Genomic DNA, 22,819 nt, shown 5'->3' on the forward strand with positions numbered 1-22,819 from the left:
CATTTAAAGCATTTGAAATCGGCATTTACGAAACTAAAAGAACACAATTTGAAAATTCAACTTGATAAAACTGAGTTTTTCAAGCGTGAGTTGTTGTATTTAGGGCACATCATTTCGGAAAAAGGTGTGATGCCTAACCCCTCTAAAGTTGAAGCCATAAAAAACTTTCCAATCCCTAAGACCGCCAAAGAAATCAAACAATTTCTTGGACTGACCGGTTACTATCGCAAAATGATTAGAAACTATGCTAAAATAGCTAAACCACTCACTGCTGCTTTGAGAAAAGATGTAAAGATCAATCCCAATAGCAAGGACTACAGGGAGGCTTTTGAAAATTTGAAACTAATGTTACAAAACAGCCCCATCCTACAATTACCTGACTTCTCGAAACAGTTTCTTGTCACCACAGACGCGAGCAACTTTGCCATCGGAGGTGTATTGTCCCAAAAGTTTGATGGTAATGACCTCCCAATAGCCTATGCATCACGAACACTTAATAAGAGTGAGGTTAACTTATCGACTATAGAAAAAGAGCTACTTGCTATTGTATGGGTATGCAAACATTTCAGACCATATCTATACGGACGAAAATTTTTGATTCAAACAGACCACAAACCTTTACAATGGCTTAGAAACATAAAAGAACCTAATTCAAAACTACTCAGATGGAAGTTACTTTTAGATGAATTTGACTTTGAGATTAATTACGTGCAGGGAAAAACCAATCACGTGGCAGATGCACTGTCCCGCATACCCTCGCAGCCCATCAATTAATGGACAACGATGATAATGACTTTTTAGGCTTCGGCAACGAAGACCTACCCTTTCATGGCTTTGACGACATAAACGTAGACGATTTGATTCAGTTGAATAGTAACGATGACCCACCACCGATAGATGATCCTAATGGTTATCTTGATGACATCGCGAATGCTTTAACTCGATTCAATAACCAAGATGATGCTAATGCTAATACTTCTGAGCCCCATGATATGGAAAATAATGATTGTGGTACTGGTAGCTCTGTTTTCGATATGAATGACTATATTCTTCTTCGTGAAGACAATGCCGATCATACCGATACTCATCAACCAACTAAAGAAATTGACGACAATGCTTTACCAATTCATAATGACACTGACAGCCTTGTGACAATTCATTCAGCAGACAGTTCAAATGAACAAATTCAGATAGTAGACGACGATAAAATATTGAACGTTGAACATAATCAGATACTTATTGAACGCGGAAACAAAACACCTACCCTTCAGAAAATTTTTGATAAGAACAGACTCCTTCTCTGTTTTCAAGACCCCTTAGATTTCGAACACATAAACAAATTTTGTTTAGAATACCTGAAACCGAATACCACGTATGGTGTATATTGTTCAAAAGATGGTTTATTGAGTAATCAGTACGAATCAATGTTTAACAACTTTGCTAAAGTCATTAAGGAAAGTTTCAACTCAGTTAAGATTAAGCGGTATAAAAAAGTTAATCTTGACATTACTGATCCCGACGAACAAAAAGAAGTAGTTTCCAATTATCATACTGGAAAAACCTATCATAGAGGAATTTCAGAGAGTTACTCACACATTCGACGACGGTACTATTGGCCTTCAATGATGCGTGATATTACTAACTTCATAAACAAATGCCCAATATGTTTAAAGACTAAATACGAACGTCGTCCCATTCGTGCAGAATACAAAGTATCCCCTACTCCTACAAAGCCCTTTGAAAAACTGCAACTTGATGCCTTTCAGTATGACAAACGTAAATTTTTATCAATCATCGACTGTTTCTCCAAACGACTCGTAGTCTACCCCCTCACGAGTCTTAATCAAATCGAGGTAAAAGACCATCTCTTCGACTATTTTTCTCTCTATCCAACCCCCAAGATCGTACAGATGGACAACGGCAGAGAATTTGACAACGCTGGTTTACGTGATTTTCTAAAACTTTATGAAGTCGAACCTTATTATGTTACCCCTGGTCATCCAGACTCGCAAGGGTTAATTGAAAGAACTCAATCCACTCTAATTGAACTTTTAAATGCTATCCAACTTCAAAATAGAAATAATACCACTGAAGCCAACATGAAAACGGCCGTGATTGCGTTCAATAACACACTCAATTCCACCTTAAAAATGACACCAATGGAAATAACATTCGGCATCTCTGAAAATTCTTTTCTGAATGACATTACAGAATAACTTATCACTGAAGAGCGTACAAAAGAGTATCATGATAGGTTACAGCTCATACATAGATTGGTAAAAGATAAGGTAGAGATGGAAAAACAAACTAGGACAGAATTATTGAATAAGAATAGGGAAACAGACGTCGAAATCCCCGAAGCCCCGTTTATTAAAACAACCTTCAATAAAAAGAACAAGCCAAAATTCTTCCAAGTACAATATGATAAACAACAAAATGTTGCTACAAATTCCAGAGCAATTCAAAAACGACCATTCAAAATCCATCCTAATAGGATGAAACGACCACGGAAAATAGTTAAAAAGAAAAATAATAAATTTGTTTCAGAACAAGATGTTCCTCATTCTCCTGCTGCTGGTCCCAGCAATGTCGTATAAAGTAACGGACTTAACCAAATCATCTGGCATTACACCAGTTCGAGTACAGAACTCCTTCATTATAAATGGCACATACACATACATGCACAACATAAACATTACACGACTACATGTTGAACTAACACATATTGAAGACTCTGTAAACCTTTTAAGAGCTAAGGATAGTGATAAGAATCGTTGTAATATATTACGTTTGTATTTAGATGATATTAAGTTAAAATTTGATCATATTCATATAAATAATCTTAGAATTAAGAGAGGTCTCATAAACGGACTTGGTTCCGCAATAAGCTGGATTACAGGAAATATGGACTCTGACGACAAAGCAAAATATGACAAAATTTTAGAGAAAGTGCAAGCAAATGAATATCATTTAGAGCATAATGTCGAAAATCAATTGTCAATCAATAGAAACTTGATACACAAATTTAACAATGGGATTGATGTCATTCATGCCAACAATGTCAAGCTGAAAAATTATTTTAATTCAATCACCACTCAATTCACTTCAATAGAGCTAACTCAACAACATTCTTTCTTATTCAACACATTGACTCTCATAAAAAATAAAATAGACGATATTATGGTGAGCTTAGAATTTTGTCGACTAAACATAATCCATTCAAGTATTCTGTCCAGAAACGAATTGTCTTTATTAATTCATTCGGCTAAATTGTCTCTCATTTCTGATGAACCCGAAATTTTGTGGCAGCTAGGGTCTGCACATTGTCATGTGAAAGATGATTTCATTACTTATTATATACAATTGCCTTTGTATTCTCATGCCTATGAGACATTTTTTCTCCTATCTTACCCAGTCGTAAAAGGAAATGAGTTGCGAACAATTGTTGAACATCCGTCCTTCATAATTCGAAAAGATAACTCATTGTTTACAGGAGATTGTTTACTAATAAGAAATAATTATTATTGTAAGAATATGTCTAGAATAGTTAATAAGTGTATAAGTCAACTTTTAGACGATAAGGACCTTCATGATTGTAAATCGTTGGTTATAAGTGAGGCTCAACCTTTTATAAGATACGTTCAAGTCATAAATAAATATTTAATGTTCAATATTACTACTTGCACTATAAGTAAACAAAATCAAAACATTACAATTTATCCAAGGAAGACTCAATTACTGAACCTTGAAGAATCAGAAAAGCTGTTTAATTTTTTAGAACCATACGTTATTGGGAAAGCATTGTATCCTTACCCTCAGAACAACCTGCGAGAACACTATATACAAATCTATCTTTCGACTTGATCCATAAAGCTAATCTAAATATGGAACCACTAGAAATTATAGAGGATTTTACAGCTGAAAGCAATTACCTACTTCATTATATTCTTATCCCAATTGGAATTTTTGTGCTGTTGATAATAATTGCAGTTATTTATTACAAATGTAAAATCTCATTGAAATTTTGTAATCGAAATATTCCTGATAAGAAACAAATAGCTTGTAACTTAGGCGGACCGTACCTCCCAACCGAAACTCCTACTTGAAAAATTGTTCTCACACTTTTGTATTAGTATGTATTGATAACTTAGTTGAGTATTATTTTATATTGTTTTTAACCAGTTTTTGTATTTTGGGTCTTATCAGTTTTTGGTCGCTGAGGACAGCTCCAAACTTGGGGAGGGAGAAGTTATACCCATTGTTATTGTATAGTAGCTGATACAGCACTTAGAATAGTATATAAGCTCTAGTAATTAAGATTCTTCAGTCACTATGCCGGTTTGTTTCTTGAATAAATCTTTTTAAAAAGGATGTCACGTGTTCCGTTTACTTAACTAAAATATAATACTTTACTGAATTGTGCAATTTATAGTATCAACTTCTTTTTAAAAGTAATACTCATCTCTGAAATTGTGCAATTAACGGAACACGGATAGTATAGATTCTTCTCACAATGTCTTGATGAAGGTTAGTATATAGTAGAAGTCAGTAATATTTCATTATAAACATCGTATTCAAAACGTGAAAACTGGATGAAATAAAATTCTGTCATTAATACTTACATTATTAGGAATTGTTTTTCCTTGAACTTTTAAGAATCCTTCACTAAGACCTTTCTGCAAATCCAGGAAACATTTTACGGTGTAGAAATCTGAGGCAAAAAAGCATTTTTCATTATTTTATCAAGTTTATAAGGTGCCAATTAAGAATGAATCATATTTGAAAAAAGTACAAACTTTTATGCCGTGCTTGGTTTTTGATACTAGAACACTCAATATATCAACTAAATTCATATCTACAAACTATGGGGAAAAGGCTCTGCCTTAAAATCTTATTATTGTAGTACATTTATCATAGTTGATATTATAGGTTTCTCAAATTTATTCCAATATAATAATTCTAATTTACTTAAAAGATTTGGGATGATTGAATAAGTTATAATCTTGATTAGGTTATAGGGAATTTTCAAATGCTCGTTTTTGACTATTTTGGCTATGAACATATATCATCTCTGAGCCGCACACGAAGTCACCAGTTAGGGAAGATAAGTAGTCACAATAGAAACACTTCATTTTCTTATCAAATAACTATTGTCAAAACTAAATTACAAAACTGATTTTTATTAATTTGTGAGTCTGATAAACTTGAGATATTCCACTGATAATATCAACTCATTCAACTTTTAGACTACCAACAATGAAATCGCTAAGAAACTAAGCCTCCAATAAAAATAATGAAGAATAGCTAAGAGCTCTTCAATTAATAAATCTCGTGGACAGTCCAGACGCTCAAACCATATAATAAGAATACAAGAATAGAAAGTTTGTCGCCATGGTTTATCTATTAGCGTACTGTTTGTTTTCTTTTTGCAAAACGTGTCATCCAATTTTAACCTATAAAAAATTAAATAGCTTAAAATGGAGAAGATGAGGGATATTATTATTTTGAATCCAAAATTGAATTCTAATTTCAAGCCTTTAGTCAACTCATACCAGGAATTCTTGAATCTGAATAAATAAATAGAATTCCAATAGTCAAAATACATTACCTGGACCTGCATCCTCTGATCTGAAACTAGGATAATCGTCCGGTAAAGAAGATCTCAATTTATATGAAAATTCCTTTTCATCCACTTTGTTGAATACAATTCCATACGCTATTTGTCTATAGTCGCTTTCATTTACATTTGCAAGTACCCAATTTTCCATATCATGTTCACTGTCGAATCCAATTGATTTGAAATAAGCGAAAAGACCATCTGGAAAACATGTTGAGAATTGGATTGATGAACTTCAAGAAAAAATAAATTAATAGTGTTCTATACATCTATATTTATAGTATCTCAAATCTAGTTGAGATACGTTTAATAATAAACTACGGAATAATTCCTAAACCAAGTTACAGTTTCTCGAGCCTGAGACATATTAGATGTGTGACATGCAAATTCCTTATTGATCAGTATAGCATATGCAATTTTCAAGGCGAAAAGTAGAAAATTGATTACCAGACATGGAAAATCATAGATTTCAAGCCATGCCTCAATATTATCATGCGGTTCCCAATTATATTGATAAATAATATTTTGCTCATAAGCACCTTAACATTTCAGCACAGGCTGAAAATAAACTTTCTACTGGTGATATTTTTCAAAGTTTTTCGATTTGTATACTATCTAGCTATCAGAATGAAAAAGTTTTCTTAGCAAAACATTTTTTTCGATCATTACTTTTTGAGATACGAGCGCCTTAAGTTTAGATTTTTGGGACAGAACATTTCAAATTCGTTGAGAGATAAATCCATGAAATTTAGAGGATGAATTCTTCATGGTATTATTGATTGAATAAAACATTTTTTTTTTTAATTTCAATTTTTGAGAAAGTTATTCAATTTACAAAAAATGACTCAACTAATAGTTGTTATTTTTGGTAAATTGAATAACTTTCTCAAAATTGATATTTTTAGAAACTTTTTTTTCATTCAATCTACAATACCATGAATAATTCATCCTCTAAATTTCATGGATTTATCTCTTACCGAATTTGAAATGTTCTGTCCCAAAAATTTCAACTTTATGCGCTCATATCTCAAAAAGTAATGATAGAAAAAAATTGTTTCCCTGAGAAAACTTTTTCACTTTGATAGCTTGAGATACTATATAAATCGAAAAACTTTGAAAAATATCACCAGTAGAGAGTTTATTTTTAGCCTTTGCTGAAATGTTAAGGTGCTTATGAGCAAAATATTATTTATCAATAATTGGGAACCGCATGATAATATTGAGGCATGGCTTGAAATCTATGATTTTCCATGTCTGGTAATCAATAGATAGTTCAATTTTCTACTTTTCGCCTTGAAATTATTATGTTTTAAATTGTATATGCTATACTGATCTATAAGGAATTTACATGTCACACAGTATAAAATATAATTTATTGAAAGTATCAATTTGTTATTAATAAGCCTACTTGAAACTATGTCAATAGCATATTTTGGTATTGCAATAATAATTAGGATCAAAATCAGAATCATTAAATCAAATTTCAATCTGAATCTATTTCATCATTACATGTAGGAAAATAACTTATTTTTTAGCAATCGTCAACTTAAGTAATAACACAAAACATTGAAAAAATAATTATTTATAACAGTCCATAATATATTATAAAGATTCCAATAAGTCACTCATTATCACCGTATAAATCCGCATTTTAATCTTCACTGTATATTTCCAAAGACTTAATTTAATAGCATATTTTTGAGGCATATACATGAGATGTGAAGACAGGTTCAATTTTATTCAGAATTCTCTTGCTCATATGAATTAAAACGATGTCCTATGTGGTTGCAGTCTGAAGGCATTTCTTGAACGGGTGTTGTAATTGTGGAGGTCTGCACCTCTAGTCGACGATGATGCAAGTTTGAGACCATTGATTATAATTATAATACGCTAAATTCAAGTTTATATATTACATCCCTGATTAAGCTGATTTTACTACTCACACTGGCGCACAAGGAATCTTCCTTTGGCGGGTGTTTTTTTGCCTCACCTACTACTGTACTCATGTGCTGTATACTAGACAATATATAAACAGGTAAGGCAGGGTAAGCATCCCTGTTGCTCGGAATAACTCTCTACATGGAATTCCAGGCGGTTTATAAGTTACTATGCGGTTTACATTACTATAACTACCTTTTTGAGCTCTGAATATACTCTTACAATCTCCGAAGTGTAAAAAAAAAATAGCAACCCATACGTAAGAAATGGTTGAAAATAGCCTTATTTCGAGAAGACATTCTTATCCATTGACCTTGTGAATATAGAAATTGCAAATTTGGCCTTACTGAAGTCGACTAATTACATCTTCAATGTGGTCAATCCATCTCAATCCAGAAACCATTTTTATTACTAGGAAATTGCAAACTGAAAAGATTTGATATGTTCCAAGTCCATCTCAAAGCTGAAGGTATCTGGTGTATTGAAATGTATTCCCTTTGACAAGTTAGGAACAGATGAGAAGAGTTGAAACTTGAGAAAGTATAAGCACCCCCCCCCCCCCCCAGGAAGATGAACACGTGGAATATCTAGACAGAGATGGTTGCAATACGACATAGAGAGCTTTGGATCTACAAAGGGAGTGTTGAAGACCGATCTACTTGGAGGCTTTTTGTTGGTGCGGCCAAATATCAATTTGGATATAGATGGCCCTGGGAATAAGTATGATAATGAAGTTGGCAAACAGCTGTCATCTAATATACCTACACGTATTATTAAGCAGGTTCAAGTATAAAGAGAAAGGTTCAAGGAGTATGCACATTAACCGTTCCTTGTGGCACTACTTAACATGATTATACATTTTTTCATATGAAAATGACCAAAAATACTATTGCGATTGTTCATTTCATGTAAACATAACAATAAAAATAGCCTCGACCTTTTCAACATGATTTTTCATTTCAATATTTTGAAATATATAAGACATATTTCATTGTTTTGGAATAAATAACTAGTCTATGTACTCACCGATGGAATTAGTTCTGTTGATGTATTCCATGATTCCCTTGACATTTGGATCATTTTGATTGGTGTATAGCAGACTAACGTTAGAATATCCTTGATAGTGAAGACAGTCTTCATTAAATACCTCTCTAGGGAATACAATTTCCGGAACTACACCGGGCTCTTTGCCTATGACACCCTTGAAATATAAATAGAATAATAGGCAAAGACTGATCAAGGGAATAGAAAGATCGCAGATGGAAGCAAACCATCCTCTTTTCTTCAAAATCAAATTTCTCCACCAGATGGCTTGAAGCTGGTGAGACAGAGTCATCGTGGACGAACAACGGAGCAACTGAGAGTATCTGAAAAATAAACAAGTGAGTGAATTACTTGGATCTAGCATGAGTACATACTGAATTAATCGACTGAGTTACTAGTTGACTACTTTTAGCAAACAATTCAATTCAATGCACCAATGTCAATTGCCTGATAACAAGACATTGAGAAGTGTTAGTGCTTATTTCCAAAATCATAGTCGATAACACCTTAAAATTAAAAATTCACACTACTTATTGATCAACACATTATTACTTAGAAAGAAGAAATACATTTCTAACTCAACAGCCAACACCGAGTTATCTTGATGATAAGATAATATATATGTTATCAAATAATGTAGAATGCATTAGGTTATCAAATAATGTATGTATAATGTATCATATATGTTATCAAATACATCATTTACTTCCAAAGCAATACAAGAACTCAATTACTTCAACGATCTGCTTGGATGATGAAGAATACTCTGCAGATACATAACAAATCCTTGTACATATTAGACTGTAATTTCTTTTTAATAAGAAAAATGTCAATGAATAATAGAAATTTTCAACTCGAACGAATGGGAAGGAAACTCAACAAAGAACAAAATTGATTTGGTAGAGCAAAATATTGTTATTAAGTTACGTTTTACCTGAAAATTATACTGTAGAGCAAAAGATTGTCAAAATGCTCTATTACCTCACATCCCTATTACATTTTCTATTAGGCTACATTCAAACTAAAGGTAAATGTATTATAAAATACAATATATTTGAATTTACATATTATTTAAATTAAGAGAGAAGGGAGTATGAAAAGATAAAAACTATCTGATAAAGAGAAAGGTTCAAGGAGTATGCACATTAACCGTTCCTTGTGGCACTACTTAACATGATTATATGTTACACATATGTTCCTTGTGGCACACTTCAAAATGTAGATGATACACTGAGCATACAATGACGCCATTCAATATTGAGTCATTATTAGTTTAAATAGATTAAACAAACCACTTGTTTAATCAAGACTACAAGGAAAAGCACACTTCAAAATGTAGATGATACACTGAGCATACAATGACGCCATTCAATATTGAGTCATTATTAGTTTAAATAGAAATGACTAAACAGTTGATGAACAATATCAAATCAAATCATTTATTGCCACACAACATTAAAATGTTACAACAACGTCATTAATAACACAGAAAACATCAGTTTAAAAATCTATTACAAAGAAATCTTCAACTTTGATACCTCCCTCGCGTTCGCTACCTTTCAGCCTGCCGCTCTGCTCTGCTCCCCACGCCACGCATCAACCAAATGAGTGGTTGACCCACCCGCCACCAGGGTGCGCCTCAGTCGCCGCCACCCGTTCCTGCGTTTCTATTGGCCGAGCACCGCCGGCCAATAGCAGCGCAGGTGAACTCGGGGACTGTGAATAAAAGGGGGCTACTCAGCTACCCTCGATAGCACTTGCTCACTAGCAGCCTTCCACTGAAGAGCCAGAAGAGACCACCAGCCGAGACCACTACCAGAGACCACTACCAGCCGAGACCACTACCGAGACCAGGAGCAGAGCAGCGAGCAGGCCAATGAGGGAACCACGGCGAGACTAACCGCAACCTGAGGTGTCTTCCTTGTCTACTACCCAGCCGATGCCTAGGAGGAACCGAGCCGGCCGCCGAATCCAGAAGAGGAGGGCCCTACGTCGGCTTCGCCAGGTGGAGGAGAGGCTGAGGCTGTACACCGCCGCGCCAGCTGCGCCCCAAGACTTAGCGCCCCAGCCTAACAACTGGCGCGCGGTTCTGGATGCGCGGGTTGGGTGCCGAACCGACATCGGAGTGTGTGCAGCGGAAGCCTACGACCCTGCCTGCCCGGGGTTTGACCGAAGGCCCCTTCTAAACGAGGAAGTGGTCGAGGAGGTCCTCCCGGCGGAGATTCGGCACGACCTCTGGCTAGTAGATCACCCGGTCAGCCCTCTCCGTAGCCCGGTAAACCAGAGTGGAGACTGCGAACCATTGACTTGAGCCCCTGCCGGCCTGCTCTCGCACCAGACGGACCTGCCCGGGACCCTCGCGCGGCGTGGTATCGCGCCAGTCGACGACTACTAAACATCTAGCCTGCCTTGGTCCCTTTTAGGGCCACCAGCAACAATCTTGGTCCCTTTTCAGGGCCACCAGCAACAAACTTGGCCCTTTTCAGGGCCACCAAAAGCCATTTTTTCAGACAGTGGTAACAAACCCCTCGCTCGACCCGACTGACTAGCCCAATTGATGAACGAGCCACACCTTCCGCCATATCAATTATTGGCGCCTGCCAACGTGGGGCCACTCACTGTATGGAGATACAGTAACCCGTTACCACTGTCAAAACTTTTTTTCAAACAAAATGTCAACCTAAATTTTCAACTAAATGTATGTCTTAAATTTTTCATCTAAATGTATGTCTTGAATTTTTCACACAAAAAATTCAAACTTATTTTCTTTCAACAAAATGTGTCTCTGAATCTTTCAATTCAGAATACCTGTCTGGGAACAGGCAATTTCCCAGTGGCGCCCATAACACCTGAACATGGTAGCGACTAGAACCGGAGCCGGAGACAGTGGAGATACGACCACCGAAGATTCGATGCAGTCAACCAGCCAGCACACCGAGTCTACATTCGCCGGCTGGCCTGCACAGACCACCGGTCAAACCGACAGCAGCACGACGCAGCCGCCCGCTTCCACCAGCGAAACCGGGGCAACGCAGCCACCCGCCTTCACCAGCGAGCCCGCTCGACCAACCACCCTGCAACCCAGCGCGCTGACCGTCAACCTGCCTGCTCCACCGTCAACCTCTAGTCACGCCACTACCGCAACCAGCAACATGGCCAACTTACCGGCTCCAGCCGTCAGCTACACCGGCAACCTCAGCCAGCTGACCAGCATAGCGACCCTGCTACCGTTCTTCCGCGGCAAGCTCCATGAAGACCCCATCACCTTCATGCGACAGTGCACCGAGCTGCTACAGGGTCACCACATTCCCAGCTATACCTGGGTCATGCTTCTAAAAGCGCAACTACAAGACGACGCCGCCGCCTGGTGGAGAGACTACGGAGAATTCGTCACCACCTGGGAACAGTTCCGTGACCGACTTCAGGCCCGTTTCTCGGGAGCCCATAAAATCGCAGCCGCTCACACGGAATTTTATGGCACCACCCACAAACCGAACCAGCCAGTGGAGCGATTCATCCGTCAGAAGCTCCAACTACAGCAGCGCTTAGGAACCAACCTGGCTGAAGACGAGGTGATCGCCCTGCTCATCGGTCAGCTGAGTTCCGAGCTTCGCACCCTAGTTCGAGCTGCTCGTCCCACGAACTATGAAGAGCTGATCATGATCGCCAACGACCTGGAAACCGACCTCAACAGTCGACCAAAATATAAGCCGCCTCAACCTACGGCACCCGCAGGGCCACCCCATCGAGAGCCGCCGCCGAGGTTCAACTACAACCAGCTTCCTCAGTGTCATTACTGCCCGGCCAAGCATTTTCATCGCGACTGCCCAGAACTCGCGAAGAAACGGCAGGGAAACGGCGATACTGGAGAGACTCGGACTCCACCCCTCCAGCACGGAAAGTAGGAGTCCACTACACTAACGATGAGGTGCAAGACCCGCAGCGCCAGCCTCGCAGGTCACCACCCCAACTACAAGCGATAACCGTCACCGAACCGGCCAGCCAGTCATTCCTTGGTCACGCCACCGTGGATCCTGCCAGCGTCACCAAGCCTCCTTCCAACGTCACCGAAGACCCCTCGCTCTTCTCGGCTGACGGAGACTCTCCACGGTACCTAGCAGCCGCACCTCCACGGGCTATCAAGAATGACCCAGTACCAGTCGTCACCCGGGTCACCGTCTCACAACAGCAACCGCGTCCGGCACACCCTTGCGCGTCAACCACCCAGCCGTCACTCATGACCGTCTCACTCACAACGGATCGATCGCCTACCCGTCACGCCACCGTAGACCCTGCTAGCGTCGCTAAGTCTCCTTCCAATGTCACCGAAGACCCCTTGCTCTTCCCGGCTGACAGAGACTCTCCACAGCACCCAGCAGCCGCGCCTCTACTGGCCCGCGAGAGGACAGCATCACCAGCCGACGATGAGCGCGTCATCGACCACCAGCCTGGGGAGGAACATGCAACTGTGACCCACACGCACCCGCCACCTACCGGGATCGCTGTCATGGACGGAGTCACCAACACTGCCCTCGCCGCAGTCGACGACCAGGTCACCAACGCTGACCCAGCCGCATTCAGCCACCAGGTCACCAACACTGCCCCAGCCGCAGTCAGCCACCAGGTCACCAACACTGACCCAGCCGCCGTCAACCAGCCGGTCACCAACACTGCCCCAGCCGCAGTCAGCCACCAGGTCACCAACACTGCCCTGGCCGCAGTCACCGACAAGGTCACCAACACTGCCGCCCCAGTAGTCAACAACCACATCACCAGCCCTCCGCCCAGCCAAGCACCGAACCTAGCCGTGATCCAGATAGACGGACAGACTCTACCCCGGATCCCTGTCATCCTCGCGGGTAAACAACTACACGCTCTACTCGATTCAGCCGCAACGCACAACTTCGTGAGAGCTGCCCACCTCGACCACGGTACACGGATCCAACCGCTGAAGCTACCTGTACTGCTGGCCAACCGTCCCACTAGCTGCGAAACGGCCATACAAGGACATCTGGAACTCCAGATCCAACAGCACATTCAAAATATTCCCTTCCTAGGTCTACCTGACCTACGCGAAGACATCATCTTGGGACGACCATGGTTTCGGGAGAATAAGGCAGTGCTTGACTTTGAGCAAGACAGGCTAATCTACGGCAAGACGCAGCGAGATACGATCTTCTGGATAGCGCAACCACCAGTCTCAGTAGAGATGGACACTCACCTGGTTGACAAGTTACTAGAAGACACGCCCAGCGACCAGCACCGACGGTTAACAGTATTACTGCAACAACACGCAAAATTGTTCATGGAGCAGATGCCACCCTCCATCACCACGGCCGCCACCATGACAATTCAACTCAACAGCTCAGAAATACGCAGCCAGCGGCCTTACCGATACTCACGGGAGAAACTGCAAATTATCGAGTCCGAAGTTGCCGCCCTCAAGGAACGCAACCTGGTAGAAGCCAGTGATTCGCCTTACAACTCTCCAATCGTCGTTGTCCCCAAGAAGGACGGCACATCACGGTTCTGCATCGATTACCGATGGCTGAATTCCATCACCGTTCCAGCCACGGCACCGCAGATGACCCTACAGGACGTCATTCGAAGCCTGGGAACTTCAAAAATATTCAGCTCACTCGACCTATGGATGGGATACTGGCAGGTACCACTCGCACCCCAGTCTCGACCTTACACGGCCTTCACCACTCCCTACGGCGAAAAGCTACAATTTAAGGTCATGCCTTTCGGCCTACGAAATGCACCCAGCTGCTTCCAATCCATGATGAACAAGGTACTGAGTGGATACGTCGACAAGTTCTGCTACGCTTATCTCGACGACATCATTGTGTACTCGGATACCTGGGAAGAACACTTACTCCACTTAGCCAAAGTGTTTGAACGGTTAAATCTATACAATCTCTCTGTCTCAGCAGCAAAATGCCAGATCGGCCGCAAGCAACTTGAATACCTCGGTCACATAATCACCTCCGAGGGCAACCAAGCAAAACCGCAGGCTATCCTAGCTGTGACTTCTGCCCAACCACCCACCACCAGAAAGAAACTGCGAGAATTTCTCGGAGTAGTCGGCTGGCTACGAGAATTTTTACCCAACGCCGCTGACGTTTGTGCGCCTCTGTCTGAGCTACTTAGCACGAAGACGCGATGGAAATGGTCACCAACAGAAGAGACAGCTTTCCGCCGCCTACAAGCATTGACCGCCAACATCCAACCACTCTGTCGACCAGATTTCTCCAAGACCTTCATCCTACAGACAGACGCCAGCAAGGTCGGTATAGGGGCTGTCCTATACCAAGAAATCAACAATGACCGTAAGGTGATCGCATACGCCAGTGCCAAGCTGAACCACACGGAACAACAGTATCACAGTAACGAACAAGAGTGCCTTGCGGTTGTCTGGGCAATAAAGCGATATCGCCCTTACCTGGAAGGCAGGCCATTCATACTCCGTACCGACAATAAGGTGATTACCTGGTTACAAACTGCAAAGGACAGCCGCGCCAAACTCACTCGATGGGCCCTGCTCCTACAAGAATTTGACTTCACCCTAGAACACTGCCCGGGTAAAGAGAATCAGTTCGCCGACGCACTGTCACGGCAACCCGACAACGAAAAAGTTGAGGAGACCAGTCAACAACTAGAACGAACCATGCCTCCCGACATCCTGCCAGTCACCAGTGAACCCGCTACGCTAGCAAGCATCGCAACCGAAACTGAACTGTTAGAAGAGATTCGGAAAGCACAGGCCACAGACGACCAGATCAACGCGCAGGTGCAACGATGGATGGAGATCGAACCCCGACCGTTGGAGGATCAACCGGGAACTGATCAAGTATTCCTCACCAGTTACCGCCTACACAACCGACTCTGGGAGAAGAAGACACGCGACGGTTGGCGAATAGTCATACCGCCCAACTTTCGCACCCGGCTACTGTTCCGCTATCACGACGATGATCTAATGGGACATCCAGGCTACGCCGAAACCTACCGAAACATCGCTACATACTACACTTGGCCCCGTATGAAGGCGCAGATAACCGCGTACGTACAAAATTGCCTGCTGTGTAGCTGCTCAAAAGCGTACAACCGGAATCACGAACCTACGCAACGACCGCGACGGTCTACTAGACCATGGGAAACCGTATGTCTCGATCTGATGGGCCCCTACCCACTCTCCAAGCGAAGAAATCGATTCATATTGGTCATCACTGATTCTTTCTCCAGGTGGATAGAAGCCTACCCGCTGCCTCACGGCGACGCCAACACGATTGGCCGCACGATGGATACGCACCTGTTTCCCAGATGGGGATACCCAAAAATCCTACTCTCCGACAATGGCACTCAGTTTACTATGGAACGAACTCTGCCTCAAATGGGGAGTCTTACACTACACCACGCCAATTTATCACCCCCGAGCCAACCCTACCGAGAGAAGGAACCAGGAACTCAAGAAGGGACTACGGATCCGCCTACAAGAACAACACCAAGAATGGGAGAACCAACTACCATCCGTGCTATTCACCCTGCGAAATCGACAGAACACGGCAACAAGATACAGCCCCAGTCAAATCCTGTTTGGCCAAACCCTTCCACGGCCAGGGGAATGGAGCCACTGGCCCGAAAATCAACTCGAACCGCACAAAGACCATATTAACCAATGTCTACACATGCTAACCGCAATCCAACGCGAAGCCGTGTTGAACCAAGAAAATTATCTCAATAGGGAGACCCGATAGCCGAGACACAGCCTCGTTACCAGATCGGCGACCAGGTGCTCACACGGAATCATCAACTCTCAAACAAGGCTCAGAAATTCCACGCGGGCCTAGCACCCAGATGGAAGGGACCATATACGGTCGCCCACAACCAAGGAGCTGTCTACTGGATCACCCGTGACAACGAGACCATCAAGGTGTACAAGACTCAACTACGCCCGGCTCCAACCACCGACCAGCAACATCTCTTGGAATAACAACCCACCTGTTGGGGGAGACCCTTCTGGTCTTATTTCTGTAATTATTGACCACAACCCACCTGTTGGGGGAGACCCTTCTGGTCTCACTTCTGTAAAATTATCGCCCAATGGCACTTTTGTATATTTTGTAAACATTGTATCTTGTTTTTTGCAATCAATAAATTCTCGCCGTGGCTACCTCAAACGGGGGGGGGGAATTGATACCTCCCTCGCGTTCGCTACCTTTCAGCCTGCCGCTCTGCTCTGCTCCCCACGCCACGCATCAACCAAATGAGTGGTTGACCCACCCGCCACCAGGGTGCGCCTCAGTCGCCGCCACCCGTTCCTGCGTTTCTATTGGCCGAGCACCGCCGGCCAATAGCAGCGCAGGTGAACTCGGGGACTGTGAATAAAAGGGGGCTACTCAGCTACCCTCGATAGCACTTGCTCACTAGCAGCCTTCCACTGAAGAGCCAGAAGAGACCACCAGCCGAGACCACTACCAGCCGAGACCACTACCGAGACCAGGAGCAGAGCAGCGAGCAGGCCAATGAGGGAACCACGGCGAGACTAACCGCAACCTGAGGTGTCTTCCTTGTCTACTACCCAGCCGATGCCTAGGAGGAACCGAGCCGGCCGCCGAATCCAGAAGAGGAGGGCCCTACGTCGGCTTCGCCAGGTGGAGGAGAGGCTGAGGCTGTACACCGCCGCGCCAGCTGCGCCCCAAGACTTAGCGCCCCAGCCTAACAACTGGCGCGCGGTTCTGGATGCGCGGGTTGGGTGCCGAACCGACATCGGAGTGTGTGCAGCGGAAGCCTACGACCCTGCCTGCCCGGGGTTTGACCGAAGGCCCCTTCTAAACGAGGAAGTGGTCGAGGAGGTCCTCCCGGCGGAGATTCGGCACGACCTCTGGCTAGTAGATCACCCGGTCAGCCCTCTCCGTAGCCCGGGTAAACCAGAGTGGAGACTGCGAACCATTGACTTGAGCCCCTGCCGGCCTGCTCTCGCACCAGACGGACCTGCCCGGGACCCTCGCGCGGCGTGGTATCGCGCCAGTCGACGACTACTAAACATCTAGCCTGTCTTGGTCCCTTTTCAGGGCCACCAGCAACAAACTTGGCCCTTTTTCAGGGCCACCAAAAGCCATTTTTTCAGACAGTGGTAACAAACCCCTCGCTCGACCCGACTGACTAGCCCAATTGATGAACGAGCCACACCTTCCGCCATATCAACTTTATGTAAACATTCATTGACCAGTACTTTTTTTAAATATTTACAGTACTATTGAAGCTCATTCTTTTTATATTTTCAGGCAAAGCGTTATAAAGTTTTATTGATATGTATTGAGAACTTTTTTTGAGAACTTGTAATTGACTACTTGTGATTGAGCTCAATTACAGAATTGATAAGAGTATAAAATACTTTTATAAAGTACATTATATTAGTATATAGATAATACAGTATATTATTCATAAAACACTTAATAATCTAATCTTGATTCTCTTTAAATAAAATTGACTAAAAAGAAGAAGGCTCTCCAATCCAAAAGTAAATCATCATATAAACTCAATAGCGCATTATTGAAGTTATTCTATAAACTTTAGAGACTATTTTTAAAATTCTTCCAAATTTCATTCAAAATAATTATTGTTCTAAGAGCCTGAAAAAGTACGAATAACTTTTTTATTTGTTGACATGGCGAAATCTATACCGGAAATGAATGAAAAAGACCATTAATTCATTTATTAGTAGACTTCAAGTTTAAATAGAATGGATAGACCAATGGATGGTGAATAAGATTTTGGAATGTATGAAGATTCAAAATATGCTGTCTTTGTTTTATGAGGAAAAATCTCAAGAAAAAGTTATCAGTATGTCGATGTCAAATTCTATAATCATTTTCCTGGAATTTTAGAAATTAGAAGATAACAGTAGAGTGACATCTTTTAAAGTAAAGTAAAGCTGAGTGTATTTAGTTCAAGCCATTTTTGAATTTTAGACATTTCACCTTCAGCAACCCTGAAAGCATCTTCCCAGTTTTTTTGTGAAAAAATTATAGCTGTGTCATCGGCAAAAGACACCAGTTTACCACAGTCTAGTTTCAGTTTTAAAAGATCATTTACATAAAGCAGAAATAGTATTGGAGATAGCACGGTACCTTGAGGCAAACCAAAGATGTTAGGGTTACAGAACTTTCTTGAGAATTTAAAGATAGAATTTGGGATCTGTTTTGCAGGTAACTTTTTATTAGATCAAGAGGGATTCCTCTTATACCCATTTTATCTAGTTTAATAAATAAATTATCATGTGGAACCGTGTCGAATGCTTTCGATAAATCTAAGAAGACTGCTAAAGGTTTTTCATTTTATTAAGATTATTTGTGACAATGTTTATAAAATAAGCTAGTGCATCTTGCGTGTTTTTATTTTTTTGAAAACCAAATTGATTTTTTTGGATAATGTTATACTTATCAATATAACTCAATAAACTCATTTTTATGCATTTTTCTGCGATTTTTGCTATGTTACTCAAAAGACTAATGGGTCTATAGTTGTTGGGGTTGCTTTTGTCTCCACCTTTAAATAACGGTTTTAAATTTGCAATTTTAAAATGATTTGGAAATGTTGCTGTGATGAAGATCTTATTTATAATATGAGATAGAGGTGTTGAAATGTATTCGGCTATGTGTTTTAAAGTCATGTTATTTATGCCATCAAGACCAGGACTAGAACTACTTTTTAAATTTTTAATTATTTTTTCTATATCAGATGAGCAAACTGGATTATGAACCAAGAATTTTGAAAATGGTGATCGTATTTTTCAAACTGCAATTCAATTTTTTCATTAGTTATTTTGATATTCTGAGCATGTTTCATTCCGACAGAGGCAAAATGGTCATTTAATGTGTTTGCATCAATGGTAATCTTATCTCTGCCTGTGGTTTTTTCATTAATAATCTCATTTATACACTTCCAAAGATTCTTGGGGTTATTATTGTGTTTATTAATTTGATTTTTATAATAATGTGTTTTAGCAGTTGTAATTACTTTATTCAATATTACCCTGAAATTTTTCAAATCTTGTTTTAATCTTATATTGAAAGGCTCTTTCTTAATTTTTTTATACATTTTATCTTTGGTATTGATCGATTTTATCAATCCGGGAACTATCCAAGGTTTTAGGGGTCTATTTTATGAGTAAACGTTTTTACCTGAGTTGATTTCGCAATATGTTTATTAAGCGTATTTATGAAATATACAACCATATCATCAACATCATCAACAACATCCTCCATGATAGCACTCCACTTTTCCTCAGCCATAGCCTGCCTTAAAATGTCATAATTTATTTTCTTAATGTTTGCTGGGGCAATAATGTCACCAACAAAACAGTCTACATACCCCAAGTGGAGAGAAACCGAGAAGTGATCCGTAATATGAGTCTTCAATATATTGCCTATTTTACATTTTAATTTCTTATCATTGTTTCTCAGAAAAATATGATCAAGACAGGAGACGGAAGTCTCTGTTACTCTCGTATTTCCATTTATGTAAGATTTAAACCCGTTTCCACTAAAAATATCAACATACTCAATAATAAGCTGATTACTTAAACTCATATTCAAGTTGATATCGCCTGCAAAACAGACGTCAATATCTTTTGGAATTGATGTTATATAATTTTCTAAACTAGATAAAAATCTCGGCACATTACCACTAGGAGATCTATAGATACCAATAAATTTAAGAGTTTACCACTAATCGTTTTGATATCAAGAGATATTGAATTGCATTCATCAATCTCACAGTTCAATGTAGAAAAGTCGAAAGAATCTTTTACATATATACACAAACTATCGCACTTATTCAGTTTAGAACTTTTATTAACTACTCTGTAACCTGGTATGTTAAAAGTAAAAGGAGTGTTTTCATTTATCCATGTCTCTGTAAGGATAATTATGTCATAAGAAGTTTTACAGTTTGAAGAAGACACAGGAATTCATTGAAATTTTTGCTCAAACTACGTACATTCATTACATAAATATTTAAAAAAATTATATCTTTATTTTCACTAAAGGGTAAATAATTAAAATAATCATCTATTTCTTTTTGTTAATTATTTTCACTATCATATAAATTAAAGATTTCTTCTATATCAGCCATTTGTAAATACTAAAACAAATCAAAAGAAAGTCTTTTCCTCTGTTGAATGTCCGGTGGGCCCGTCCTATCCACTCTCAGAAGTCAAGTTGACATTTAACAATTTCGCATTCAGGTTTTCCAGATCAGCCATACTGGAAATTCGAATTATTCTGGTCTCTTCACTCTCTCTGACGCAGGAGCAGAGCAGCGAGCAGGCCAATGAGGGAACCACGGCGAGACTAACCGCAACCTGAGGTGTCTTCCTTGTCTACTACCCAGCCGATGCCTAGGAGGAACCGAGCCGGCCGCCGAACCCAGAAGAGGAGGGCCCTACGTCGGCTTCGCCAGGTGGAGGAGAGGCTGAGGCTGTACACCGCCGCGCCAGCTGCGCCCCAAGACTTAGCGCCCCAGCCTAACAACTGGCGCGCGGTTCTGGATGCGCGGGTTGGGTGCCGAACCGACATCGGAGTGTGTGCAGCGGAAGCCTACGACCCTGCCTGCCCGGGGTTGACCGAAGGCCCCTTCTAAACGAGGAAGTGGTCGAGGAGGTCCTCCCGGCGGAGATTCGGCACGACCTCTGGCTAGTAGATCACCCGTCAGCCCTCTCCGTAGCCCGGGTAAACCAGAATGGAGACTGCGAACCATTGACTTGAGCCCCTGCCGGCCTGCTCTCGCACCAGACGGACCTGCCCGGGACCCTCGCGCGGCGTGGTATCGCGCCAGTCGACGACTACTAAACATCTAGCCTGTCTTGGTCCCTTTTCAGGGCCACCAGCAACAAACTTGGCCCTTTTTCAGGGCCACCAAAAGCCATTTTTTCAGACAGTGGTAACAAACCCCTCGCTCGACCCGACTGACTAGCCCAATTGATGAACGAGCCACACCTTCCGCCATATCAACTTTATGTAAACATTCATTGACCAGTACTTTTTTAAAATATTACAGTAACTATTAAAGCTCATTTTTTTATATTTTCAGGCAAAGCGTTATAAGTTTTATTGATATGTATTGAGAACTTTTTTTGAGAACTTGTAATTGACTACTTGTGATTGAGCTCAATTACAGAATTTGATAAGAGTATAAAATACTTTTATAAAGTACATTATATTAGTATATAGATAATACAGTATATTATTCATAAAACACTTAATAATCTAATCTTGATTCTCTTTACAATAAAATTGACTAAAAGGAAGAAGGCTCTCCAATCCAAAAAGTAAATCATCATATAAACTCAATAGCGCATTATTGAAGTTATTCTATAAACTTGAGAGACTATTTTTAAAATTCTTCCAAATTTCATTCAAAATAATTATTGTTCTAAGAGCCTGAAAAAGTACGAATAACTTTTTTATTTGTTGACATGACGAAATCTATACCGAAAATGAATGAAAAAGACCATTAATTCATTTATTAGTAGACTTCAAGTTTAAATAGAATGGATAGACCAATGGATGGTGAATAAGATTTTGGAATGTATGAAGATTCAAAATAAGCTGTCTTTGTTTTATGAGGAAAAATCTCAAGAAAAAGTTGTCGATGTCAAATTCTATAATAATTTTCCTGGAATTTTAGAAATTAGAAGATAACAGTAGAGTGACATCTTTTAAAGTAAAGTAAAGCTGAGTGTCATTTACTTCTATAACTAACAACTAAACTTATTGTTGAGAACCGTAGTAATTATTAAATTAGCTCGAAGATTAATGCTAATTTATTCCAATCATATTATTTTAATAAATAGACTATGAAGTCATTAATTATCAGTCTTTAGACATTCAGCTTTTAATAATTGCAGACGGTGAATGTGATTCACAAACCACTTGTTTAATCAAGACTACAAGGAAAGGCACACTTCAAAATGTAGATGATACACTGAGCATACAATGACGCCATTCAATATTGAGTCATTTGTTGTATGCCAAGAGTAAAAATGCGTCATGAAATGAGACAAGCCTAGAAGTTGCATTTCTAAAATTAAGAGTCAAACAATTACAGTTTCGGTAGAGATTAGAAAATTAGAATGAGCCAAAATAATTTCCTTGGCCCCATTAAACAACAGGATTTTTAGAATATTGATAAAACTTATCCAGTTTTGAGACTTCC

At 40.6% G+C, this 22,819-nt stretch overlaps 1 protein-coding gene across 2 annotated transcripts in view; it reads right to left on the reverse strand.

Annotated features, from left to right (window-relative positions):
- LOC120349974 (ATP-binding cassette sub-family A member 3-like) overlaps positions 1–22,819 on the reverse strand; it is a 46,160-nt gene that overhangs the window by 18,588 nt on the left and 4,753 nt on the right. The window contains exons 1-3 of one of the 2 annotated variants that reach the window (XM_039421692.1): positions 8,582–8,891; positions 5,609–5,818; positions 4,623–4,711 (exon numbers count right to left, since the gene is read on the reverse strand). In XM_039421692.1, the coding sequence (XP_039277626.1) occupies positions 4,623–4,711; positions 5,609–5,818; positions 8,582–8,891 (609 nt within the window). Of the gene's footprint in view, positions 1–4,622; positions 4,712–5,608; positions 5,819–8,581; positions 8,923–22,819 lie in introns of those variants that run through there. The other variant, XM_039421691.1, reaches the window with a different exon arrangement.

Source organism: Nilaparvata lugens, chromosome 2 (assembly GCF_014356525.2).
Source record: "Nilaparvata lugens isolate BPH chromosome 2, ASM1435652v1, whole genome shotgun sequence".
Lineage (NCBI taxonomy): Eukaryota > Metazoa > Arthropoda > Insecta > Hemiptera > Delphacidae > Nilaparvata > Nilaparvata lugens.